Source organism: Brassica rapa, chromosome A09 (genome assembly GCF_000309985.2).
Source record: "Brassica rapa cultivar Chiifu-401-42 chromosome A09, CAAS_Brap_v3.01, whole genome shotgun sequence".
NCBI lineage: Eukaryota > Viridiplantae > Streptophyta > Magnoliopsida > Brassicales > Brassicaceae > Brassica > Brassica rapa.
The window spans coordinates 19,857,501-19,885,244 of NC_024803.2; the positions used below are offsets into that span (position 1 = coordinate 19,857,501).

The window sequence follows — 27,744 nt, forward strand, 5'->3', positions numbered from 1 at the left end:
GAACGATGTTGGAAACGTGTTGGTGAACTTATGTGTTTCAAGTCTTTCATCCTGCAAAGACATTTCTATTGCACGTTCTTTCCAGTAATCCTCATCGTATTCCTCGGTATGTTCCTCATGAGGTGAAGTAATTACAGTGTCTACTGCAAAACTTTCATGGAAACCACTGTCTGCCCAACTGCCTATGGAATAATCATCATGTTCTCTCCTGGTTGGAGCTTGGAAGGCAAGATGTTGGTAACAATGATTAGGTGAAGCGAAATGGTCAAGTGGGTGCATTACGTCGAGTGTCGTGTTGTTGTGGTCATCGGTCACCATTGACACATTGGAATCGATCGATGGAAAGGTTGGGGTGTCGATCGATTCCGAGTACTCTGTTTCGTACTCCGATTCATACTCTGCTCCACAATGGCATGCGCCAATGAAGCCAAGTTCTTTCCCATAATCCACAGAATTAATTACCTTTCTCTTAGGTCAGATGGGATCGTAGTGGATGTTTGGGTCTATGAGCGTTAGACACAATTTGTTTTTGTTCATGTCACATACAGCTCCTACGGTAGCTAGGAAAGATCTTCCAAGCAGAAGTGAAGAGTTCCAGTTAAGCTCGATGTCTAAGACATGAAAATCTACAGGGACAAGGGTATTACCAATCAGTACCTCCAGATCTCTTATGATGCCTCCGGATCGTTTCTCTGAAAGATCCACGAAGGTGAAGGATTTTGTTGAGGGTTCGATGGTCAAACCAAGCGTGTCTGCCATGATCCTAGGGAGGATACTAACCGATGCTCCTGTGTCACACATTGAATGGAGAAATTCAACACCCTTGACTATGCATGGTATTGCAAACTTCCCAGGATCACTCTTCTTCATCAATATGATCCTGTGTGTTCATCTTTCCTCTGACTTGATGAAACATTCTCATAATGTCCTCCTCAGTTACCTTTGTTTCTCTGAAGAACATCCACAACCGGTGTGTGAAGTAAGCTTCATCAAAAGGTTTTTCGATTGGGATTCTGAGGACTCGTTTAGTGAAACCATCCATCTCCTTATCGTTAGCTTCCCTCTTAAGGTTTTTAGGAATCTTCTCCTTTCTTTTCCTTAACCTTAACCTTCAGATTCTTGTTCTTCTTGAACAGGTTCTGTTGAACTATTTAAAGGGCTGGGTTTTGGTTCAGGTGGGTTTGCTAATGGTTTAGGTGGTGGTCTGAGTGCATTGATGTAATCATTATCGATTGAGGGTAACCGCACTCGGTATGTCGACAGGCACGATGGGAGGTGTGTTGTGACGATCGACATTGGACTCACTCTGTCGATCGATGGTTGAGTTAACCGTCGATCGATTTTTTCGTAGAGAGGGGAGGGTGGGTGAAGATGCTTAGCTGCGAATTCTTCGGGAGTTAGAATTCGAACCGCATTGCATTCAGTCGAATTGGTAGACGACATCGATCGATGACTGGAGTAATCCGTCCATCGATCTTCATCATGGTCTGTCGATCGATGTGAGTTCATCGACATCGGTCGACACCATTGGGATCCGCCGAGACTCATGGAGCTTTCGACTTCGAAATCTCCTTCCTCAAGGTTTTCATTTCTCACCACTTGCCAGAAATCATCATATATGATGGCATTTACGTGGTGTTTTCCTTTGTCGGCTCCTGCCTCTCTAGCGAAAGCTTCTTGCCTCTTAATAGTCTCGCCCGTCTAAATTACTTGGGTTTCAAGTTTTCTCACCTGAGTCCCTAAGGTCTCGATTTTGGTGTTCAGATTGTTGTAAGACATAGGCAGAGTCTTATCCCTCTACATTGCGGTCTCATCCGCAGCAGTCAGCAGTGTACTAATTAAGGAGGACCGAGGAGAGCAAAGACCCGTTTTCTACATGAGTAGAAGGATGACCGGACCAAAACCAGGTATCCGACACTCGAAAAGATGGCCCTATCCATCGTCGAATCAGCGAGGAAACTTCGCCCTTACTTTCAGTCACATTCGGTGGAAGTTCTTACCGACCAGCCGCTCCGAACTGTTTTGCAAAACACGAGCAGAGCTGGCCGTCTTACCAAGTGAGCGATAGAACTCGGGGAGCTTGACATCACTTACAAATGTAGAACCGCCGCTAAAGCTCAAGTCCTCGCCGATTTCCTCGTGGAATTATCTCTGGAACTTGCTCAAGATCTAGAAACCTCAGATTCTGCATGTCGACGGTTCCTCGACAAACAAAGGTTCAGGAGCAGGAGTTCAACTTCAATCACCAACGGGGGAACTCATTCGACAATCGTTCAGCTTTGGTTTCCCGGAATTGAACAACGAGGCGGATTACGAATCGCTCATTGCCGGCCTTTTTCTTGCAAAAGCAGTCAAAGCTAAGCGACTCAGTGCGTACTGTGACTCGCAGCTTGTCGCCAGTCAGTTCAGCGGCGATTATGACGCACGCAACGACAGGATGGATGCTTACCTCCGAGTCGTCCAATCACTAGCTAAGGAGTTCAAATTCTTCGAACTCACGAAGGTTCCTCGCGGAGAGAATGTGTGTGCTGATGCATTGGCAGCGCTCGGAAGCAAGCTCCGCGATCAGGTCAAAAGGACTATTCCGATCCATCGGATCGAGAAACCGAGCATCGATATCTCAACGGAGGCAGCTAACTTCGTCACTACGGAGTCCGAAACAACGCCCCAATCTCTGACTGACGACGACTCCGAAATGACAGACCAAGATCAGCCGATACCAGATTGGAGAACTGAGTTCATCCAGTATCTCACCAACGGCAAGCTTCCAACTGATAAGTGGGCCGCGAGACAACTAAAAAGACGCAGCGCGCACTACGTCATCATGGAAGAGGAACTCCACCGGGTAACCGCTAGCAAGGTCCTCCTCAAATGCATGTTTGGCGAGCAAACGCGATTAGTGATGGTCGAGACTCATGAGGGAGCAGGTGGCAACCACTCCGGAGGCCGAGCACTAGCCTTAAAAATTCGAAACTTAGGATTCTTCTGGCCAACAATGAATACGGATTGCGAAGCGTATGCTCGACGGTGCGACAAATGCCAATGACATGCTCCGAGCATCCACAGCCCAACCGAGCTACTGCGAACCTCCGCAGCTCCGTATCCATTCATGCGATGGGGGATGGATATCATCGGACCAATGCCGAATTCCCGCCAACGCCGCTTCGTGTTGGTATTAACCGATTATTTCACCAAGTGGATTGAAGCCGAAGCCTTCGCGCAGGTTACCGAGAAGGAAGTTCGCGGTTTTGTTTGGAAAAACATTATCTGTCGTCACGGCCTACCTTATGAGATCGTGACTGACAATGGATCCCAGTTTATGTCCGGAAATTTCAAAGATTTCTGCAACAAGTGGGACATCCGACTAAGCCCCTCGACACCAAGGTACCCTCAGGGAAACGGACAAGCAGAGTCTTCGAATAAGATCATCATCGATGGGATCAAGAAGCGTCTCGATCTCAAAAAGGACACTGGGCCGACGAACTCGACGGCGTCCTCTGGTCACATCGGACGACCCCCGAGGAGCGACTAAATCCACCCCTTTCTCTCTCGCATACGGGATGGAAGCAATGGCTCCGGCTGAGGTCAACGTAACAAGTCTCCGCCGATCAAAGATGCCCCAGTATGTCGAGCTTAACCAAGAGATGCTGCTCGATGCCCTCGATGAACTCGAAGAGAAACGCGACCAAGCCCTTCTTCGGATCCAGAATTACCTAAACCAAATCGAAAGTTATTACAACAAGAAGGTCTGCTCGCGTCCTCTCGAACTCGGTGATCTAGTCATGTGAAAGGTCTTCGAGAACACAAAAAAGCTCAACGCCGGAAAACTCAGCGCGAATTGGGAAGGACCGTACAAAATCACTCGAGTCGTCAAACCAGGTGTATACCGACTCGAAACTTCCCACGGAGAGGCAATCCCACGAGCTTGGAACTCGATGCATCTTTGTCGCTTCTACTCATAAAATGAGTAAACTTATAAGAACGAGTAAATGATCTACGTCACCTTTTACTCGTACAAAAAAAAAAAAAAACCCGAGTAGATGCACCCTATGGTCACTTTTACTCGTACAAGTAAATGACTACCAAGTCACTTTTACTTGGGCCAAAACGAACTACGAAAGGCTTGATCCTCCACGGAGGTACGCAGGCATCCCCTCTACAGGGTCCAGCCCCAACAAAAAAAAAAAATCCTTTCTACTCATCTCGTTTCTCCCATGAGCAAAATAACGAGAGTAAAAACCAGAACAAACGATGCTAGCCCCTTAATTCGTAAGCAGCGCACGAGCACTCGTCCCGATTAATCGAATGTATCCTGATCAGATATCGAACGAAGGGAAAAATTGAGTCCCGCGTCACTGATGCATCCCGCATTGACCGACTCACGGGTGAAATTTCCAGACCTTATCGCAAATCGAAGAATAACGAGTTGGCCGACCAAATTTCTCTCGATTACTGTGTAGCGTCCGGATACCTTTTCCTTGGAAATTTATTAAAATTCTTGTCTTTATTTTTTCCGACTAATCGTAAATGAGATTGGTGGGATTAAATTAACGAGCAAAGGATTATTTCAATTTCAATTAAGTCATTTATGCTCATTCATGATGCACTTAAGATAAAAATACTTAATAAAAATTCGAGTTTTAAAGGAAAGGGAAATATCCCGAGTACCGAACAACAAGACCCAACTGGGTCGATAATACAACGCGAAAAAGGAGTTCAAGGGCTTCGACAAGCCGAGACCGAGATAAAAAAAGAAAGAAAGTTACAACAAACAACGAGCTTCATCCATCGACGACAGGGGGATCCTTGCTGCCCGCGCTATCTCCCTCCCTGGGACCCGAGACGCGACCAAATGTTAGGATCGGCAGATCTGCGGGAACCTCTTCCGGACGACCCGCAGAAACGCCATCTTCCTTCTCAAGATCTTCAGAGGAAGATGTCGACGAACTCAAATTTTTAGACGCCTTCGCGGGAGAATCAGTCAGAACGATGGTGGGCACAGCTCCATCCTTCGGAATGACCGCGCCAGCCGACGTCTGCTTCGCAAGATCAACTTCTTGATTAGCGCACTGAGTAGAAGATCCGGCGGTTTGAGCAGGTTCCTTCATTCGATCTTCGGAGCGAGGATCTCGATCGGCGCGGGGAGTTCGGAGAGCTTTAGCGGCTTCAGAGTCGATCAAATCAACGTTCGACCCGAACGGATCGATCTGCCGCCAAATCTCGTCAATTAAGAACCGAGACTCCAACACTAGCGGAGAAAGGCGAAGATCTCCCTTTGGAATCTCCTTAACCTCTAGACGAGTTGCTGCCCACTTATAATGCTCCTCTTGCTCGGCGAAAGTATCGATGATCTCCTGAGGGATTTCAGTTCCCGAGTCCTTGATTCGCTCGAGACATCTCCTCGTCCCGAAAGCTTGACCTTGCAGGCACCGAGCTTCATCATATTTGTCCCTTTGCTCTTCACGAAGAGAAATCCGATGAAAGCATTTTTCGGCTTTGGCAATCATAGCGATCATCACACGGATCCTCTCGTGTGTGACTTCGTACCTGCGAGATTTCCGAAGTCTATTCATCTCCTCGGTGTGCTTCAGCGATTCCGCGGCCCTCACCTTCTCCAGATCGGCCTTTTCCTTCCCCAACCTCTCCAGCACGAACTCGAGGTTCTTCATTGATTCCTTGCACATTTGCAACTCAGCTGCGTCGGCTGTCCTCGTCTCGTCGAACGCTTTCCTGAGAGCCTTTTCCCGAGTAATTGCATCGGCCTTATCTCGTACTGTAGCTCGGAGAGCTTCCTCGGTTTTCTTCCTAGCCTCTTCGCCCTCACGGACCTGCTCTCTGGCTCGTTTCAGCGCTGAGTCGTACTTCTCAACGAGAACATTCCAATCGCCATGACTCTGATCGGAGCATAACAAAAAAAATTAGGCAAAATATCCTTTTTAAAGAAAAGAAGTGATGGAGAAGAACGGACAACCAGTTACTTTTACAGACGAGCAAGCGGCGTGTTGGTACTCATCCTTAAAAAGGAGATCCCCCACCGGAGGAAGCTGGTCAGGACCGCCCTTGACCAGCTACAGCAAGCGAGCGCAATCTTCCGGGTAACAGGCCAACGGAAGCTCGCGGTTAAACTCGAACCAAATTCCATCCTCCGGGGTTTCCTTGGGACGTCCGGACACATGGGTCTCGGATCCCTCTGCAATATAAGCAGGAGACTCGTCAATCAAGCGGTCTAGCCGTCCCACGGAAATTGGCGATTCCCTCAGAGCCTCCGAGATGCCCTGATCACCCGTCAAGGCTCCACGAGACCCTTCTTAGATAGTCCGCCCCTCCCGCCTCCGCAGACGTAACGCGACGGTCTTGTTCTCATCATCATCTGAGGTTCCAACCTCGGGGACAGTTTCAGGAACCAGAGCCTGAAGTTCCTCCTCACAAACAGAGGATGGTCGAGGTAAAGTGGAGTCTTTCTTCTTCGTCTTCTTCTTCTTGGGAGCGTCTTCTGCAGGCAGATCCCCGGCCTTCCTTTTCTTGCCTCCCTTCTTGGAGGAGCCACCTGCGTCGGTTTGCTCCTCCTCATTAGACTCCTTCCGAGCCCCAGCATCTTTTTTCTTCTTCTTCGAGTTTTTTCTTGGGGAAGAGCCGCCAGTGAGCGCTTGCTCGGCGGCAACGGGAACGACATCAGCAACCTCTGACCCCGAAGGACCAACCTTGCTTCCAGAAGCACCTCTCTTGGCACCTATCTTCCCGGCCATAATGAGGCTAAGATCTGGCAATTGCTTCATGGATTTGGCTCGGTTAATTTCTTTCTGTTCGGCTCGAGTGAAAAGTGACAACCTCTTGGTCGTCGACTGATTGATGTGAGGGAGTGAATCCGAGATCCAATCCTCTGCAAAAGAAAGAAACTTTTAAGTTATCGATTATTTGCTCGGAAATAGAGAAGGAAAGTAGAAGCTCACGGTTGGCAATTCGATCGATAGATCTGTGGATCTTTTCCCGAGTAAAGTTCTCCCAATGATCCTGCCTCTGCAACGCGACGGTTCGGGCACTCTCCCTCCAATCCTCGGGATAGGTGGCAAGATTCGGATGACCAACTGCAAAAAAAAAAACAACGACAAACACAAAATATCAGATGATGCAACAGTCGTCATTAAATCAGTATGCTATACCCATCTCCGCATTCCAAAGAACACGACAGCTAGATCTCGGCGGTTCCTCGAACGCCGACCTATTCGACTTCACATAGAAGTACGAACGCTGCCAATCTGAGGTTTTAGTCGGATACCCGGTGACCACGTTGTAGTTCGGGCGCATTCTCGTCGAGACTAGCCCATCATCAGAAATTGAGACCGAAGTCAATTCCTCGAATGACCTCACGCTCAACGATGTCCCCGCTTCGGCTGCGATCACCGACAGAACGACCATCAGACGAAGCGAACCGTTCATTAGCTGACTCAGAGCAACTCCCCTGCGGAATGCGTAAGCCGTGACGATTCGAGGAATCGGGAACCACAGCTTTGTGTCGTTCTGGAAGTACGACTCATAGACGCATTGATAACCTCTCGGTGGGGACCAAGGCCTCTGGTTTTCCTTCGGGATTATGAACGAAACCCTGTGCGCGGTGAGATCTCGGAGAATAGCCTCTACCGACTCTATGGTGGACTTCGTCTTCTCGACGTTCGGCCAGTCCTGACCATCGACAACGGAAGGCCGCACCCGCCAGGCCTCCAATGGACTCTCCTCGGTGAAAATATTCCCCGGATAATAACTGATCGGAACGATCGAGACGTCGACTGCCTCTTGACCATCGTCGTCGCCCCGGAATTGTTCCCTTGCCTCCGAGACAAGAAGATGTTGCGCCAGATCCATATTCCGAGTATCCATCATCGCCTCGCGATGAATATCCTCCGGATCCTCGGAAGAACCCCGAGCAAGTGCTACTTCTTTCCCCTTTTGCTCCCGAGTTAACCTTTGGGGCGACGACATCTCGATAATCGAAGTTCTAAAACAAAGATTAAGAGAGAGAAGGAGGGTAGAGAGAGAAAGTACCTTGACGCTGCGGAGAAAAGTGAGAAGAAGCGAGGAGGGGTGCGCTATTTATAGGGGAAGGCGAGCGCTGGGATTAAGGCGCAATCATTACGACTAATAAGGCCTAAATGGGCCTAAACCCTATTGGCGCGTGATCGACAAACGCGTCGGTTCGTTTTCTCGACCAAGAAAGCATTTGTCTCACGATCACGACGCGTGATCGACACATGCGCCGGTTCGTTTTCTCAACCAAAATGCGTTCGTCTCACGATCACAACGGTTTGATTCCTCGACAGCAACCGTAACCTTCCACTTCGAGAAAACATCAGTTCCAGTCATTTGCCCGGATTAAGCCTTTTGTCCTCCGAACTAAAGACACCAAATTCATCGAGGATCGACCACTCGATCTATCGATGAACTGGGGGGGGGGACTTACTGTTGGGGATGGATTGAACCCATCCACAAAGCCCATCGAACAAAAGGCCCAATCCGATAAGCTGAATAGTCGTTGGCTCGGGAGCCGATGTTTGGGGTTTCGACTCAGCTAAGGACTGCTTTTAGTCGAAACGGAGAGCTGACAGAGCGTGATCGACTTAGCGGCTCGGGCGAGCATTCACCAGCCAGGCCCGAAAGGCCGACAAGGCCCAATCGATTAAAAGAAGATTAGGTTAAGTCGATCGCGAACAGACTATAAAAGGAGAGGAAAGCAAAGGAGAAAGGCATCGACACTTAGCTACACAAACTTAGCGGCAAGATTAGGGTTTACAATCGTCTCTCTGCTATTTGTACTTTTTCGGTTTAAGCTCTCACGAGCTCCGGCTTGCCATTACTTTCTCCACCTTTGTAACCTCGTCTCGAAATCTAATAAACGCCTCTGTTCGACCCATTTTTAGTATTGTTTACTTCATCCGAGACCAAACTCACCTTAAACAGTGGTGAAGATTTATTAATTATTTAGTGCAGTAAGTAACCGTAACAGTGTGCAACCATGTTGTAGCAATCTAGATTTAATATAACTTTGATCAAACTAACGGATTCATGTATCCATACTAAGCCTATTCCGGCTGATTTACCGCCAATTTTCTTTATATTAAATCAATTTTCTAAAGAAACAGTACTCTTTGGTTTATGAATCAAATTTAACCCGTCAAAGATTCATTAATAATCCAGAAAAAAAGAAAATATCCATGGAAATCAAAACGATAACGACAGAGATCAAAGCTCATAATGAGTATCATAGCTAGTAGAAGTTTTTTTTTTTTTTTTTGTCAAAGAGCTAGTAGAAGTTTTTTTAAAAAAAGACAAATAAGACTGATGACGGGTTTGTAGGAATATGTTTTCCCAATTACTCATGGCCACGCTTGCGTCTCTGCTGAGCGCCTTCATTCCCTGGATTATTGCCTGATGCACGTTCTTCACTAATCTTGACTCCCAAAACAGACGGGCCCGAAGACGAAGCTTCCAATCCTGTGTCAACTCCACTGTTCTCAGAGTGTGTCTGAGATACATGAAAGTGATATTTTAAAAAAGAGTCCAGTCAGTAAATATAGTGATAAGTTAAATTAGACAACCTCGCTAGCTTCAGAGATGGTGGCAACGGTGAAGGTACGGTGATTGGGAGGGAAGTTGAAAGGTGTTACACGGATCTGAAACACAAACTCCTTCCCTGCTAGCTCTTCAAGACAACTTGGGAGATACTCCTCTCCACCGTTTGAAACCTGCAGCAAGCGGCCAGTAATCGCAAGTTATATTGACCTACACTAAATGCGTACAGAAACCAAAATGGTTCCAGGGAAGATGGAGATACCTCATCCAGGGCAAGCACAGCAGCTTCCTGTTTGGTGAGCTTGTTCATCTCCTTATCGAAGACAACAAACGTTGTGCTATCTTTTCCGTCATCAACAGCAAGCTCAACGCGGAACCTTACGTTGAGTAATGGACAGGTAAATGGATATTTACATGAAACCGCTTAACCAAATGTTAAAGACTACACAAAGTTACCTAACAACACCAGTCACGTCAGAAGTTGCACATCTGCTGCAGTCCAATGACGTCCCACGTTTTTCCAATTTTTTGTGGCAACCAGTGCAGGACACAAAGAACCACCCATTTTCCTGAATGACACCAATAATCTGGGCTTTGCAGAGGAAATCAGCTTCTTGGGTCTGCCCAGAAGTAATATTTTAGTCAATTGAAAGTATAGAAAAAAGTGAATATATATATTGGAGTAAACAAAGGCAGACAACAACCTGTTCGTTAGAGTTCGAGATGAATGTGTTGAGATCCCCTATTGACACAAGCTCCTTTTTCTTGACTCTTTCAAGCGTGTCGACACATGTATAATCTTGAGGTGGTGTAGCTCCAATGCTGGATATAGCATGTTGTTATGATTAAAACGTGCTGAGATTTTGCTACTATTTAAGTTTGATTATCTTACCTGCTAACAAACTCTGCTATTTCAGAGATACTGGTGTCAAAGAAGAACCTAGTCCCTTGTGTGGAATTGAGATACAGATTCCCTGAACAGAGAATAAACTTGAGAGGAAAATATATAAAAACATTATATGGATTAGAAAGCAGATGATTCTTACCTCCAAAGAGTTTAGGATTAACTGTGGTCACCAACATCACGGACTGTGATTTATCCCCAGCTTTCAAGAGACCTCTAAAAGCTGATGCAGCCTCATCCCATAAAGACATGAACACGGTCATGTTCCTGTTATGAAAACAATAAGAATACGTTTCAACTACACATATAAACAAAACCAAACAGTTATAATTCCTACCAACAGACTACACAATTTGAGACTATAACGAAAGTTCAAGTGGACCAACAGACTACACAATTTGAGACTATAACGAAAGTTTAAGTGGAAGTATAAAACAACATACGGTTCAATTAATAGGCGGACAACAACCCTGCTTCTGGCTGTTTGGTTCTTGAGATCGGACCCCTGCACAGATTTTATCTCACCAACAACATCTGCGAATCAGAAAATTACTTTAGCAACCAACATTATGATGAAATTCAAAGTTTCGCTGAGGAAAAAAAGACCTGGTAGCTCTAAACTGGTGTTCGCAAGCACTTGAAGCTGTTCGTAACGCCTAACCATAAACTTGTCCATCTTGATCACAGGGGCATCCGTTTGGACCTCAACAACACGCGTTGAAGGAATGAACCGGATGACGTACTGATGCTCAGTAATATTATACGTGTGACCCACCCTTGCCACGTCAAAACGGTCCAATCTGACAATAGAACCGGTTCTCAAAGAGGACCGGTAATGGTTGGCCCGATTAGCTGGAATGAAACCATGAATCACCGAGTCCTGTAAGAAATAAAAGAAGATTAATAGTCTTTCATGACAACAATCCGAAAAGAAAAAAGTCAGGGTCAGAAACAATCCTTACTAATTCATCGAGGAGTAGAATTGTTATCCCCATAAACTCTCCGTTCTTGCTGACGTTGCGGGAATCCCAAAACCGGATGAGTCGACCAACAACAGATTAAGCAGATCTTCCGAGACGAAGAGAGTAAAACGTGGGGTTGCCGACGGCGGCGTTAACGACTGGAGTTGGGGATGAAGCCATTATCGTAACGGATTCAGAAACAGGATGAAAAAAAGGGAGGAAAAAGTAGCGAGGAGGGCGATACCTGATTTCATGAAGAACCTATAAATAGGATCTTCTGGATGCGTTAGAGGTTGACGTTTCGTCGTCCGAGGAACTTAAGACAGCCATAAAGATCGAGTTAATCCGATAAGACCGAAGAGGAATCGACCATAGGTGAAGGATCTGGAAGAAGCCGAGGGCTCGGTCTTTCTTCTTACCAAAACGCAGGAGCAACCCTTAAGCCCATTCAATAGCTATGAACAAACAAGAAGCCCATTTATTTAGCCCACGGGGTCCGGAAAAAATAAATAAGGTGGGTCCCACACGTTTGCCTACGTGTACACCTTAAGGAGCCTTGAAACTGTCCTATTATAATGTTGATTTTTATTCTCACAGGCTTTGTGAGTCGTGAGAGAGCCAAAAAAAACTGACCATGCCTACAAACTGGTCTTGGGAGATTGAGGGCAACCTGTGCATAACATACTCTTATTGGGGGTATTGCCTCTTTTGGAATATGAACGGATGCATATTGTCATTTGCGAATAACTGAATCCTTAGGAATAAGACTTTCTCGCCCACATGAATCCCTGTCAAAATATGTGCCGACATTTGAGGGAGATCATTAGCTCAAACTTCAATGCACTACAACCGCAACACCGAGCTTGAAAAATTTAGGAAATATGAGAGATTTTAAAAGTAGCGAAGGCAGCAAGAGAACACCGTTGTAAGGTACCTATAACAGCAGTACAAACCTGAGATCATAAGGTAATGCATCAAACCAAGCTTTTGGGAGAACTCCAATTTCAATGTAATTTGTAATGTGTTATTTTTCTTGAAAAGTACCTGAGGAGAAGGATATATGGTGGATCCAAGTTTCGACTTATTTCCTTAATCTACAGACAAAGGTTCTAACAACAGATATCTCAAACCAGAACCAGTTACTCCACCAACAGCATTAAAGACCAATAACCCCTTGCAAGCATGTATAGTTGTCGGCAAGATCTCTGACACTGTTAAGACAAAGGTCCACAATCTCCTTTCCAACTGCGACTATATAACTTCTAATCACCATTTGAATAATCAGTAAGAAGAAGAGAAAAATAAAATTTTCTCTCACCATTGGCGAAGTTGTTCCCAGAGTTAAGTTACTCATGATTGAAAAGCTGCTAGTAAGTCCCGGTAGACTTTATAGATGACAATGGTCTCGAGTTCAACAAAGACAGCTCCCAGAATATGGTTTCCGGCTCCATTTTTGCAGACGAAAGTGTCGAAAGCGTCAACCGTCGTATCATTGCTAAAGAACCAAAACGAAGCTATGATCAGGTTCTTGGCTCAACCAAAAAAAAAACTTTGAATCCATAGAAATTTGAGAAATTTTGTATGAAAGTGAATTAAACCAATGAGTTTCATTTTGTACTTTTTCATTTTTCTTGAGGGCTTAGTCCCAAAAAGGTAAAATATGCAAGGGAAAGTGTACTCTCACTCACCGGGTGTTGTTTGTGAAATGGGAGCTAGATGTTTCCACCTCAGCGTTCTTTCCAAAAATCGAACCAAGCCTTCGATATACTGTCAAGGTCTTCCATGTTTTGGCTAGAAGTTCCTATAAATCTGAAAAATGCCAAAAATAAGGTTTTGGCTTAGAAAAAGACAGAGATTGAAAGAAAACGAATAGTTTGGTTCAACGAATCACAAATGACCAAATTACAAATCAGTAGTTTGGTATTGATAATCTCACAAACGAAATCTCTTTGCAGTAGTCGAAAGAACATGCATTTTGAATCCGCCTCCTCTCCTTATATCCAGACCAATAAGCATGCATCCTCTCGCTGTGCTCTGGGATCCCAAAAATGGATGATCCTAAATAGAAGCTTCGCCTCTACCAAGCCGAGAAGAACGTAACTGAAGAACATAGCGTAGTGAATGTGGAGGATGATATTGCTGATTTGTTGGTCATGGAAGTGAAGGATTTTTTGTAGACTGTAACAGAGTGATATATATAGGGTGAAGGCAGGGAAATTCTATCGGCAAGTAGGTTTTGATTGCAGAAGCCATTAACATAGATTTGATGAAGCTTAATTATTCAGGTAGAAAGTTACACCAGAAATCCGGAGCGGCAGGAAATTTGGGGTTTCGCGAGTAGAAGAAGATGAAAGGACGTGGCTGTATAGATTTTCGGGAAATGTTTTGGGCCAGTTAAAGGCTTTTTGCAAATCTTTATATATAAAAAATGGTTTTCTCCCTCCTGGTGAAGTCACATAGGCAGACAGGTCAGAAAGTCAGTGATTTTGGGCGCGCCACGTGTCCTCATTCTGCGATTCTGCGTTTCATTAATATAGTTGTGCACACCATTTGGGCTTTTAGTTTTGATGGACTTCGTTTTTACTTTGGACTTCTGTGAGGGTTAGACCGTGTTCTTCTTCGTCACCTCTCCAGTTCTTCGCAAGAACTCTTTCATATTCTTCCTCAGATACAGAAACATACCAGTTACGAATAATCATATTAAAACCTCTCCATTAATCTCTCACATACGATTCATATTCAATGCGATTTCTAGATCTGCAAGGTGGTGGAGGTTCATCTATAAAAAGGTATGATTTTTTTCTTAGAGAATCAACTTCCCATTCTTCTAACGTTTCGGTCTTGCGATCTGCAGACGCGCTCCTCCTCCTCCTCTGTTCAAGTCCGGTTGCTCTGTTTATAGGAGGCCAGGAGTGACCGCCGTGGTGGAGAACTCATGTGGGAGTGGATGTACTCCTTCTCGATTCTCAGGTATCTTATTTAACTTTGCCTTTGTTCATGAACAGAGTTCTTTCACGGTGTTCTTTGGTGTTTCTCAACTCTCTTTTTTTTTAGAACTGTGTTGCTCAACCTAGCGATCTCAATAAATCCCTTAGGGTTTGCTATTTAGGCCTATGAAAATTTATGTTATAGGATTTGCGTAATGTTTGAGAGGATTAGACTAATACATTCAACATAATACTGACTGAGATTATACGGCGGTGGTATGAACATATTCAGGACTTTTGCGGTGGCGACCTTCGATGGAGGTCTTCTCAGAGATTTTATCTAACTTTCCTGAAGCTTCACAGAGATCTCAAAACGTCCACAGCCATGGCGATAAACAAAGTCCACGGATTATGCGGAGCCAATCATACGTTTCCTTAGATCTTTTCCTTTCCTCTTTTTTTGGTATGCTTACTTCCTCTGTATTCTTTTACTGGAATTCTCTTTGTCTTCCGGTGGTTTCATGGCAGATCCATCACTTGAGTTTAAGGTTGTTCAAAATGTTAGCTCCAAAATAATATTTGACAGGTTTTAAGTATTTTTGTCATGCATAAGATATGAGTACTGAAAGAAATAATTAATATAAGTCATCTAATAGCAACAAATCAGTTTCTAAGAGAGCTACATGTATGTACTATGTAATTCTTAATTTATTTTTCTTGGTAAATCAAGTTTCCACTCAGAAACATTATGGCTATCGCTCTAATTTTGCAGATCTGGGCGAGAGTATATGATTGGGCAATTGATGTGTCTTGGTTTTTGCAGGTGTTGAGGAATTCATACTGTTTTCTTTGTGCTTCTGAACTCTTATGTTGATCCTGAGTACAAAGACTACATAGGTAATTTGATCAACTCTCTTCTGCATTTTCAAAAGTTGCATATCAGTTGATCATGTTCTTTGATGTCATGTGCTATTATCCCTCAACATTATAGAGTTCAAAATTTAGTAGTCCAAAAAGTTCAACATATATAGAAAACATTGAAGTTTGAAATACTTTTTCATTGTGTTTAAAAGTATATATTGTTCATACCTCATGTGTATGAATGATGACATGACATCGAGTTTGACTGAGAGTGTATTACAGCGGACGTAACGCTGTGTTTGACTCCATTGGTGCAGGCTTAGCAATGCCACCAGGTGATGTAACTTTAAAGGTGTGGCTGAATAGGTTTTCTAAGCTTTAATCGCAATTCTCATCAGCCCCTCCATCATTCACCAAACAGATTTATGGGCCTACCAAAATAGACAAGCAGAAACGTTTATGCAGCTTTTTTGCCATTTCTGCTGCTCTTCGTTTACATGTATAGCCCGGTCGGAGTTGGAGAACAGAGGTAGCAGCTGCAAATACTGAAGGAAGATGAGAGCTTGACTTCTTGAATGGCATCGACCTTGATTCTCAAGTTATGTGTCCAAGTCATTTTTCTCAGTTCCACGGTAATTTCTTTACTCTTTAGTTTGGGATATACCATGCAGAGTAGCTATTTGTTTGGTGGTTTTGCTGGCTGTTTTAGATTGCTAAACTGGAAATTATGAAGCTATAGTGGAAATAATTGTTAAGGATGTTTTTTGTCTGATAAAATGATGCATATTAGTGATGGCTAAAGGATAGAAGCATTGCAAAGGAAAAGAATTCTGAGCACTGTTTTCAGTGAGATCTAAATAGTTACATTTTGAAACTAACGTAAACTTTAAAATCTTTCATCACTTTTTAGACTTTCACCCTAATGGATTCATGCCCATGATCTCAAACAATTAGGATATCTACATATATTCTAACAGATGTGTTTCTTATGTAGTTTCTAACATGTAACTAATAGTGTGATCTTTCTCTTTCTTTTTTTGAGTACTTAGTGGCCACAATCAATGATTTCCAAAGAGCTTTTATATCTAAAGAACTGTGATGCAATGTAATATTTTCCTCCATTACTCTATTCCAAACTTTATATACCTTCCTATATGAGGAGCCCCATTACTAACATCTCCAGACATTGTCACTCACTTTCTCTATAATTGTAACTTATAAGTAATTTGAGTTTGGCTCCATTTTCTTAAATCTTGGTTTTCTGGGTTAACACTACTTGACCAGTTTAACTGTATACATTTTTTCTTATAATAAGTCTCATTGTATTTGCTACAAAGAGATAGACATCACAAAAAGATAGAATCACCTAAGGCCTAAACAAAGGTTTCATGTAGTTTTGAAATAAATGGTAAAATCAATAACATTATGAACTTATTGGAGTATGTCCAAACGTGGATATATTTGTTTCGTTTGATTTTTTGTAAATGGGCCTCAGACAATAATCTAATTACAGTTGGGTCAGGGGTACATCAACGAAAGCTCAAGAGTACATCCATCTTCAACAAGTATATAATTTTTAAAATGAATGGTAAAACAATTAGTTACAAATGTTGTTAAAAAAATTGTGAACGTTAATGCTACTTATTACTTAAGTTAAAAGTTAATTATTTTTTTTTTAAACTGTACGTTAAAAGTATTTTGTCCACACTTACTGGCATAGTATTTTATCAAATATTGATAAATATATGCATTATCATTTTAATAGAAATATTTAGTGATAAGTTGAACATCATGACAAAGTTTTTCGTCATAATAGAAATACTTTTTACTGCGTAAATAAATTTTGAAATATTCATGCATTAAAATTATTTAATAATATATTAAATATTAAATTCTTTATATGACAATTTTATCATAACATAAATACTTTTGTACTGTTTAATAAATTTTAAAACATTCATGTATATACAAATATTACATCTATTATGCCCATATGTGTAAGGGAAATTAACCCCAAACTAAAACCTATATCTTTCAAATCTATACTACAAGGGAGGTGAATACAAATTTACCAAACACGAATATAATTTTTGCAGTTTATTAATTCTAAAAGGGTATATAATAAAGTGATATATCATAGTTGTTTGGAAATACGTAGATAAAGCAAGTATCCTCCAAGTTTCTTAGCATGATATGATTCAGAGAAATTAATCGACTACCACTGCTTTGGAATTAACTTTACCATTTGATCAAAGTATTTTATCATTGACAATCTCTGAATTATTTAAGCCAAATCACAATTCCTAAATAAACAAAAATAAATAATTATACTTATTAAAATATTCATATTTCTGCAGTAAATTACTTAGACAACTAAACTTATCAAAAATAAAATTAAATAAATGATAAAGAGTAGATGTATAACTTTGTATGTTTTGTAGAGTATTTCTATAAAAAAAAAAAATGTAGATAATATTACGTAAATAACAGTATGTAGAGCATATATAAATATCACATTTTTAATATTAAACTATGTTAAAATTATAATGAATGAAAGGTTATTACCAATTGATCATAGTTATTATAATAATTAGATATATTCATACTATTATTTGAAAATATGTAAAATAAACAAAATTATCTAAAATCATGGAGACTGTGACAAATCAGCAAAATCACTTCTTAAATTATATATATATATATATATATATATATATATATATGTATAAGATTCAGAAAAATAAGAACAAGTAAAATAATGTAATTATTATCAAAATAAAAATTTTGTTTCATTTGAAAAATCATAATTATGTCTGGTATTATGCAATTTACTCAAGCATCTTTGATGCTCAATATTTTGATATCATATATAAGTAAATAATTCAGGAAATAATTGTTTAAACATAATATAAAACAATCAATTGAAGCAAAATAGACTCAAATATTTAGCAGAGTATTAAACATTATCATAATCTAAACATTATTGTAAATTTTCCAATACACTTACGAATAAACTTCAAATTTCTTTTTTTTTTACGAAATATCAAGTGAATGGGGGGAGTTGTAAGATAGCCAAAATGTTAAGAGTCATGAACGAGACTGACAATGTGATAGTCCATTATTTTCATATCTACAACTTGAATAAACTATAGTCTATAGCTACAATCCGAAAATCCAAAACCCGAATAGATCCGAACCGAACCCGAATGGATACCCGAATGCCCACCCTTAGTAAGTGTCTCTTTCTCTATCGTTTTCATTCTTACATTTTTAATTTTCCAAAATACAAATCTACTAAATCTCCTATCTTCTTTTGTAGCAACAATGCTACTGAGACAAAGAGCACCATGATGAAATCTATCTCCAATGGAAGCTACAAACACAAGTCACTATTTGCAGTGGCGGACTCAGGTTTGATTTTAAGGGATGCATATTGGGCTATAGCCCAACATAATCAAACAATACTAAAAAGAACATATGAAGCCCTCTGAGCTATGCCACATCGGATTAGAAAATCAGCCACTAAAATTACAGCAATCCTCCGTGTCATTAATGAGTTGCCTGATTTCTTAAAGACTGTGGGCCCCGCGTTCTGACCGGTTATGATTAGGTTTGGTGTTCTGTCTGATTTTGGTTCTCCATGTTCGGTTAGATATTAAGTCAAACTCTGCGTTTTCTCTTTCAATAGATTAGGGTTTAATTCTTTTCGTTCTTCCAGTTTTCGATATCGTCGTCTCCGCTAATCTCTGAACGCACACACACAATGATTTCTTCTCACAACTCTTAACCTTCCCTATGTTCAAAGTATTTCTCTTAATTTCGCTAATAAATGTTATTTTCATTGAAACCAAAAATGATGACGACCTCTCTGTTTCCTTCACGTCAAACCTATAAATTGGAGATGGTTGAGAGTTGGATCTTGACATGAAGAAATGAAGCCTCGGAGGAGACAATGGAGAAGGACAATCCTCGGGTCAATCGTCTCTTATGCCAAGAAATCCGCCAGTGAGTTATTTCATGTACATATGTGAATTCTGAGTAGATTTATTTAAAGCTTCAAAGTGCACTACTCAGGACCGCTTCTGGTCAGGTCGAAATGATAACGAAAATTGTTCTCATTTTTTAAATCATGCAAGTTTCAATTTTCTTTCACGAGTATTTTCTTTGGTTTCTTCTCAAACATATGATACTAAACTTTACTAAAACCTTTCAGCGCGGATCAGCACCGGAGGGAATTCAGTTAGAAAAAGCTTAAAAATTGTAGTCGAGAAGGAAAAGCTTAAAAATCTGAAGGAGTGTTCTGACTCATGTTCGACAATATTTCATCCAGAAGGTCGGTTCCTACTTGACCCTATTTCACTTCCCATCAGACTATTCCTTCGCTTGATCAACTTTGTCAACGCCTGAACATTATAATGATGCAACTTATTAGGATAATGCTTGTGTTCTCCTTCCCAGCGAAGATCCGCATTGAACCAAGCTCGCTTATGTTCCTTAGTTTGTGCTTTTGCTGCCGCTGGATCTGTGGACACCAACTAAACTATCTTTAGCTTCTGGACTACAGTCAACCTAATGTCATAGCGGCTCCTCGAATCTATCTATATCGGTAAGTATTATGGATAGACTCACCAAGTCAGCCCATTTCCTAGCGATCAAGAAGACGGACAGTGATGATCAGTTGGCGCAGGTTTCATCAGAGAGATTGTGAGGTTACATGGAGTTCTCGTTGGTATTGTGTAGATCAGGATGCAAAATTTCACATCAACATTTTGGAGAGCCTTTCAGAAGGAACTTAGGACAAAGGTTCATATGAGTACAGCCTATCACCACAGACATGTAGTCAGTGAGAGAGGACTATTCAAAATTTTGAGGATATTCTTAAAGCTTGCATTTTATATTGGGAAGGAAGCTGCCTCTAGCAGAGTTTGCTTACAACAACAACTATCATTCGAGTATTGAGATGGCACCGTATGAGGCGCTTTATGGTAGGCCTTGTCATACACCACTTTGTTCGACAGACGTGGGGGAGCGGCAAGACTTAGAACCAGCAATGGTTGAGGAGATAGTAAAGCAGGTAGAGATGCTCAAGACTCAGCTTAAGGAAGCCCATGACCGTCAGAAGAGCTATGCAGATAAGCGCCGTAAAGACTTGGAGTGTCAGGTAGAGACTTAGTATACCTGAAAATGAGGACATTTCAGGGAGGATCTAGGACTCTGAAGCTAAAGAAGCTTAAACCGAGATATATGGGACCGTACCCAATTGTGGAGCGGATTGAAGCAGTGGCTTACATATTGCAGTTATCATCAAAGTGTTCCATGTGTCAGTTTTGAGGAAAATCGTGAGAGAGCTAGAGCTCATTTTGCAGCAGTCATCCAGTGATCTTGAGAAAAAATTGTTTGCGCCTTGTCAGCCAGTTAAGATTATAGATCGGCAAGTGAAAGAGGTTCAAGGGATGTTGACCATGTTGGTCAACGTTTGTTGAGAGAGACAAGATCTGAGGAGACCTGAGAGACTGAGACTTTGATGAGGATTGATTATCCAGAGCTTTTTCAGGATGCTATTAAAAAGCCGACTCAGGATTTGAATTCGAGGACGAATTCCTAGTAAGTGGGGAAGAATTGTAACGACCCGGTTATGCTAACCGATTTTGGTTTGTAATAATCCTCTTCTGCATAGTCCACTTTCTGTCAATCCAGTGAGCTGTCACAACCATGTAGCTGCAAGAGGTTGTAGGAGCAACCCATATATCTGTGGTTAGAGAGACCCTCTTCTGCTCAGAACTGAACAAGTGCTTAAACGCTTCTTTCTCTTTCAAGAACATCCCAAAAATGTCCTCTCTTCAATCCAGTGAGCTGTCCGTGTACATAGGCAACACGTTCTTACAGAAACGCCTAAACCCTTCAGATTCCACAAAAGCAAACGGTAACTCATTCAACACAATCATCTCATTGACAGATCTCCTAAACAGGGTAGCATCATACTTCACTGCAGTCACTACACCACTACTATCACCACCTAGGATTGTCTGACCCCCACTAGACTTAAAGAGTTCATGCAACTTACAGCGAGATATGTGATTTTTCATGGCACTTGTTCCACTCTTCTTAGAGTCGGAGCCTATATCTTGACCAAAATATCGACAAATAGCTATGCTCGGGTCATCTTCCCTCTGAATAAAGTGTTGCCACACTTCTGCTCTGTGAATTTGTTTCTTCTTTGTAGGTGGAGGCAGTTCGGTACTTGATCTCTCTGAAGCCGGCCTTTTCTTTCCACCAGCTTGAGATTCATGTCCTTCTTCAGGTTGATCATCATCAATCTTATCTTCATAAGCAGACATCTACATCAAGGAAAAAAAATTAAGACAATGAGATACAAAATCAAACCATCATTCAACATTCAACACAAAATTAAGACCATGTTCTACAAAATCGACACACTTAAATCAAACCATTATTCAACACTAATCATAAAACTCATATCGATTTTGACTTTAATCCCTAAATGCTAAATGTTTCAAAATCGATCTGAAACAGAAACCTAATCTACAAAATCAACAGACAATCCGTGGTAATAGATAGAGAGAAAGTGAAATCGAAAATACCTTAAGTGAAATTCTCCTAAATCCCAAAATCGAAATACAAACCCTAATCCTCCCAACCCAAATCATAAACAGAAAGAAGATGGAGATTGAAGAAGAACTAACCTTTTTAATCGATCGGTTTGAGAGAAATGGAATTGATTTTAAAGATTAGATAGAGAGGTTATGTTTTCGATCTGCTTAGTAAAAGGTTAACCGACCATTAAGCTTAAGAGAAGTATTTATACCTAGGTTTAATGATTCTCGGGTTTCCGATCGGTTACTCTTAACCAAACCGAACCGAGGGAATAACCGAACTATATACAAATCTCTGCCGAACGGTTTCCTCCCCGTAACCGAACAATAACCAAAATGTCAAAATGTCGGTTCGGTTCGGTTCGGACCATTCGGTTCGGTTCGGAATCGCAGGCCTAGGAGAAACCATCGTTGTTGTGATTCATGTTATTGGGAACATGACTAAGACGAAATGAGAAAGTGTAACCGGAGCCATCGCGTTCCATCGCAACCAGCCACATATTGCATGGCCATGATCTATGAGTCACCGCCACCGGAGATCCACGTAGCCACCGTCCAAGCTGTACCAAACCACATAAGATCATAGACATCATTACCGGAGGAGCAGTCATGCCTTTAGAAGTATTGTGGTGATCTGTCTACGGTATGTAATGGAAACGAGAGGTGTAGACGTGGAGAAGAGACGGAGCCACCGCATCATCATATTTCCGTTGTTGTTCTTCACCATCATCAATGGTGAGCCACTGGACATGCACTTCATGTAGGGATATTAATATGGGTTTTGGTCTGTAGGGTTAGCCCAGCCCGCATCCATTTTTTTAACCCAAAAGTCCTTTATTTTTCTTTTGTGAAAACAAATCAGAACGGCGCAGTTTTTAGTTTCTTCTCTAGTTCTCCATCTCTCCTCGACGGCTCGACGCTTCATGGTGATCTCATTTCTTCTCCAGTTCTTCATCACCTGATTGTAATCGGGAGACACGATTTCGTCTCCAGTTCTCCATCATTTCATTTCGAAAAACTTCCCTCCTCTCTCGCGATCCTCCGTGTTGTGTCCGTCGAGCAATCTCCTCTCTCCTTGACATCGGTGAGAAAATCGATCTAGAGTTCATGGGTCTAAGTGGTTTTATAGTTTATCATGTGTCTGAAACAAGAATTTTTTAGTTATCAACGTTGTGGATCTCTGAAACTTTACGTTCTCTTTGTATTAAATGTATATTATGTTTGGTTCTTTGTGCCTTTGTCTTTGTCAGTTTTGTTTCAGCTTGTTTATGTTCTCTCGGTGCTTGTACTTGTTTATGTTCACTTAGGTGTGTTCTGCAATTTGTGATTGTCTTCTCTTAGCTCTTGTGTTTGAGTTTACTTTAAATACTTTTGATTGATTCTGCCTCAAACCCATACATCACAAATCGTATAGCATTCACGGACTGTGTCTTCTTTGACTGTTTTAGCTTTTAGCTCATGAATCAAGCATCTTACTGCTGGCTGTGATAAACTGATTCTGTTTTTGGCTTCTTACAGAGCAACGAGTGTTTGAAGAGACTCAAGAGTCAAGAGACTTGGAGAGCAACAAGTATTGGCTGCCTTGGAGAGTTTAATAAAATGAGTTTGCATTAACATGAATGTGAACTTTAGTTTTTAATTTCAGTGAAGACAAAAATGAATAAAAGACACATTTTGCATTTACATGATCATACTTACAGTTTTTAACATTTAAATTTAAGTCAAATTTGATAGGCAAAAAAATATTGACTTGTAAAAAAAATTAAATGGGCTAACCCTGATCTAGCCTAACCTTTAACAAAAAGTAGGGTTAAAATAGGGTTGGGTTAAAATAGGGTTGGGTTAAAACAGGGCTAGATTTATATAACCCAAAGAAGGGCTTAACCTTAACCATGTACATAACATCCCTAACTATATGTCACCGGAGTTCAAGATCCTTTGACAAGTCAAAGCCGTGAAGGTTATGGAGTCTTCTCCTTTGTTTCTTGTGTTACAAGCAACATTTATAACTTAAAACTTAATTAAGGGTTTCATTCGTTGGGAGAATCGGACAAGAAACCAATTCTAAAGCCTAACCTACCGAGTCTTGTTGCATACCAAGTTTTTGGGAGTTTCATGATTCATCTCTTATCTTGGCTAAAGTGAGGGTCTATTTTGTAAATTTTGTACCAATGTAGAATTCTCCCTATGTTAGTTTGGATTCTCCCTTTGTATTAAATGTATATTATGTTTGGTTCTTTGTGCCTTTGTCTTTGTCAGTTTTGTTTCAGCTTGTTTATGTTCTCTCGGTGCTTGTACTTGTTTATGTTCACTTAGGTGTGTTCTGCAATTTGTGATTGTCTTCTCTTAGCTCTTGTGTTTGAGTTTACTTTGAATACTTTTGATTGATTCTGCCTCAAACCCATACATCACAAATCGTATAGCATTCACGGACTGTGTCTTCTTTGACTGTTTTAGCTTTTAGCTCATGAATCAAGCATCTTACTGCTGGCTGTGATAAACTGATTCTGTTTTTGGCTTCTTACAGAGCAACGAGTGTTTGAAGAGACTCAAGAGTCAAGAGACTTGGAGAGCAACAAGTATTGGCTGCGTTGGAGAGTTTAATAAAATGAGTTTGCATTAACATGAATGTAAACTTTAGTTTTTAATTTCAGTGAAGACAAAAATGAATAAAAGACACATTTTGCATTTACATGATCATACTTACAGTTTTTAACATTTAAATTTAAGTCAAATTTGATAGGCAAAAAAATATTGACTTGTAAAAAAAAAAAAATAGGCTAACCCTGATCTAGCCTAACCTTTAACAAAAAGTAGGGTTAAAATAGGGTTGGGTTAAAATACGGTTGGGTTAAAACAGGGCTAGGTTTATATAACCCAAAGAAGGACTTAACCTTAACCATGTACATAACATCCCTAACTATATGTCACCGGAGTTCAAGATCCTTTGACAAGTCAAAGCCGTGAAGGTTATGGAGTCTTCTCCTTTGTTTCTTGTGTTACAAGCAACATTTATAACTTAAAACTTAATTAAGGGTTTCATTCGTTGGGAGAATCGGACAAGAAACCAATTCTAAAGCCTAACCTACCGAGTCTTGTTGCATACCAAGTTTTTGGGAGTTTCATGATTCATCTCTTATCTTGGCTAAAGTGAGGGTCTATTTTGTAAATTTTGTACCAATGTAGAATTCTCCCTATGTTAGTTTGGATTTTAAATCATGATTCGTCTATTTGAATTGAGTCAATTTGAGTTTTGATTGATAGTTAATTCATTCATGGTAAAATGAAACTAGGGGTTTAGAGGATTCAAATGATTGTGTGATGTGAAGATATATATATATATATATACACACATAGTTATGAGTAGGGATTATTTGCGGGGGGAGGGGGGGGGGGGGGGTGGGGGGGGGAGGGTTCAGAGATGTCTGGACTAGTGACACAACTATGGAGTGCGGGGCTCAGAGACATCTGGGCTAGCGATGCAGATTGTTTGGGGCATGGGTGCGGAGACGTTTGCATTCGATGCAGCTTTGGAGGGCGGGGGTACAGAGACAGACTGTACTAGCGAAGCAGCGTATGTATATATATCCATATGAGGAGATGTGGGGTGTATGGACTAGATATATGGTATCATCGCATTGTTTGTTTTTGTGTATGTGTGATGCTTTAAGCGTCTTGCTTGTTCATGTTAGAGCTAAACTTCCATAGTGGGAATTCTATTTACTCAAGTCGGTAGTTTGCGTGTTTAGCATCCGATACCTCACGGAGTAACTTCCCTGTTACTCCCCCCCTCCTTTCCTTCCCCTTTCAGGTGAGACTAATGAACATGAGTGATTGCTATCGGATTGGTGCTTTGGAAGTTTTATTTCTTTCTTTTTCAGACTTGCGGTTTTTACGCATTTATCGATATTTTTGGAATCTATTAAGTTATTTGGATTTATGGCTATTTATTGGATTTATAGAGTTTAGAGACGATTTATGAGGATTAATAAATGAAGATTTCAAGATTATTATTTTTATTATTTATTACGGGAAATATGGATGTTACAATTCAATCGGTGACAGCTTGTCTTGTTGGAAATTTGTTAAAGGATGAGATCTTGGATTCGAGTAACGCCAAGCGCATCAATAACTTACATGGAGGAGTCAGTGAGGGCTCACATGTGAGGGGTTAGGGTCGGTGCCCTGCAGGTCTGTGAACTTGAGGTCCACGGGATCGGTGGGGTCTACGAGACAGGTTGTTACAATTTTCTGCTTTTGGTTTGCAGGTGAATGTTTACTTGGAAGCTGGCTTATTCTGAAGAGCTTGGCCTCTGCAAAACGTTCCCAGCCTTAGACGCTAGGTATATGTTTGTAAGCTTATCATTGTGTAAGCATAGCGAGTAGAAACAAGTAATATTTTCTTAGTCTCTTAGAAAGTAAATTGCAGATATTGGTTTGGTATATATAAGGTTCAGAGTGTTTTTTTGAATCAAAGATTGATTCAAGAAACTGACCTACCTAACCTTCCTTGCAAGCATTAGTCAAATAAAGCCTAAGATTGTATCCATTGCACCTCTCTTTGGAAGGAGGCTAAAAGGATGTAAAATGTGAGTTTTTATGAGAAGACAATACTTGCAGATACTGGTACACAACAACTCTAACCACCTTAACATACATTCTCCTGACTCGCACATTATAGAAATTATTTCCCTCTTGTCCACATAGACAGTTGACTCCCTATGAAACAGTAAAGTTGAGGCCATCGAACCTATCAATGGGTGGTGCTACATTTCATGTCCCAAATGTTCCAAAAAACTGCAGCCTCGAATATGATCCTTCAATTGCACAACATGTTGTGACACCACCACCATTTCTGTCGTCAGGTAACACTTTACCATTGTTGCATTCATGTTCCCTAGAGCTCCTATCAAGTGATGTCATCGGACTAACCATATGTCCACAACTCAAAATGTTTATGTCTTCTAGGTAACGGGTCGAGATGGCAGTCGATGATGGGACAAAGTCAGCCGTGTGACACCTTCGTGTGTTAACCAAACGAGAATTCCCACCTTCTCATTTACTCTTCTTAAGAAATTTTAGCCATGATAAATTTAACATGTACGCCTATATTCAAGCTTCTATGATATGGTGACAGCCAGACATAGTAAACATTGGGAGCTAAGCTTCAAAGAACCACATCAAACACGAAATATGTGTAACTTCTAATCGAAACAGTTACACACGTCTACCTATGAAATGTGGAAACATCACTGGACTTCTTGACCTGGCGTGTAAGACTGTGGCAGATATGTTGATAGGCAAGACTTGGGAAGCGATGCGCACGCACTTCAACATCAAGAACGACTACACATCTGAGGAAGAAGCTGAGGTTCGCAAGGAGAATGCATAGGCCTTCGAGTAACTTTTGCTCCCTGGTGGGTTAGGATAGTCTTCTATTAGATTTCTTCTTTCTTTTCCCTTTTTGTTTGAAGTTTGTCATATGTCTACGAATACCTAATGCTTTGTTCTACTAACAATTTCTATTGGTTTTTTATCATAAAGTTTGGGTCTTTGTGCTTTCTATTGACCTATAGTTGGTCGATATCATCATGATGTACCAGTAGACCGTGTTATTGATCCAAATGCATGTTCTTAAGTGTGGATGTTGATGATAAAAACAGATTACTTATAATATGCACCTTTCAATGCATTCAGAACTAACATTAAAGGTCACTGCACTTATGTATCAACAAGTGTCACTTTGGTCGAAAATAAACAAAGTCACCGACCCCATCTGCTTTTATATTAACCACATTAATATTTCTTTCTTAACAAACTTCAGCTGCGAGCAGTGATGGCCACGGCTGCCATGGCCGAAGAACGATGACCGGGTGTCAAAGCTTGACGGTCAACGACTCCCTTCAACAGTC

The 27,744-nt window shown here is 41.2% G+C and overlaps 2 protein-coding genes and 1 long non-coding RNA gene across 3 annotated transcripts; 1 reads left to right on the plus strand and 2 right to left on the minus strand.

The window, feature by feature from the left end:
- Positions 1–4,781: 4,781 nt before the first annotated feature.
- On the minus strand, positions 4,782–7,977 carry LOC108871169 (meiosis-specific protein ASY2). Its single transcript, XM_018657340.2, has 5 exons — positions 7,161–7,977; positions 6,951–7,085; positions 6,384–6,880; positions 5,979–6,068; positions 4,782–5,894 (listed from the first exon to the last, which is right to left on the minus strand). The coding sequence occupies exons 1-5, from the start codon at positions 7,975–7,977 to the stop codon at positions 4,782–4,784; spliced, it is 2,652 nt and encodes an 883-aa protein (XP_018512856.1).
- A 1,224-nt stretch (positions 7,978–9,201) lies between these two features.
- LOC117127680 lies at positions 9,202–14,217 on the minus strand. Its single transcript, XM_033278276.1, has 11 exons — positions 12,475–14,217; positions 11,431–12,383; positions 11,075–11,348; positions 10,912–11,002; positions 10,611–10,735; positions 10,457–10,538; positions 10,269–10,386; positions 10,021–10,184; positions 9,827–9,941; positions 9,591–9,737; positions 9,202–9,517 (listed from the first exon to the last, which is right to left on the minus strand). The coding sequence occupies exons 2-11, from the start codon at positions 11,461–11,463 to the stop codon at positions 9,365–9,367; spliced, it is 1,302 nt and encodes a 433-aa protein (XP_033134167.1). The 5' UTR covers positions 11,464–12,383; positions 12,475–14,217; the 3' UTR covers positions 9,202–9,364.
- An 8,709-nt stretch (positions 14,218–22,926) lies between these two features.
- On the plus strand, positions 22,927–27,394 carry LOC103865151. The gene is made up of 2 exons (XR_004450708.1): positions 22,927–23,051; positions 23,351–27,394. It is a non-coding gene; the product is annotated as an uncharacterized LOC103865151 (long non-coding RNA).
- The last annotated feature ends 350 nt before the right edge of the window (positions 27,395–27,744 follow it).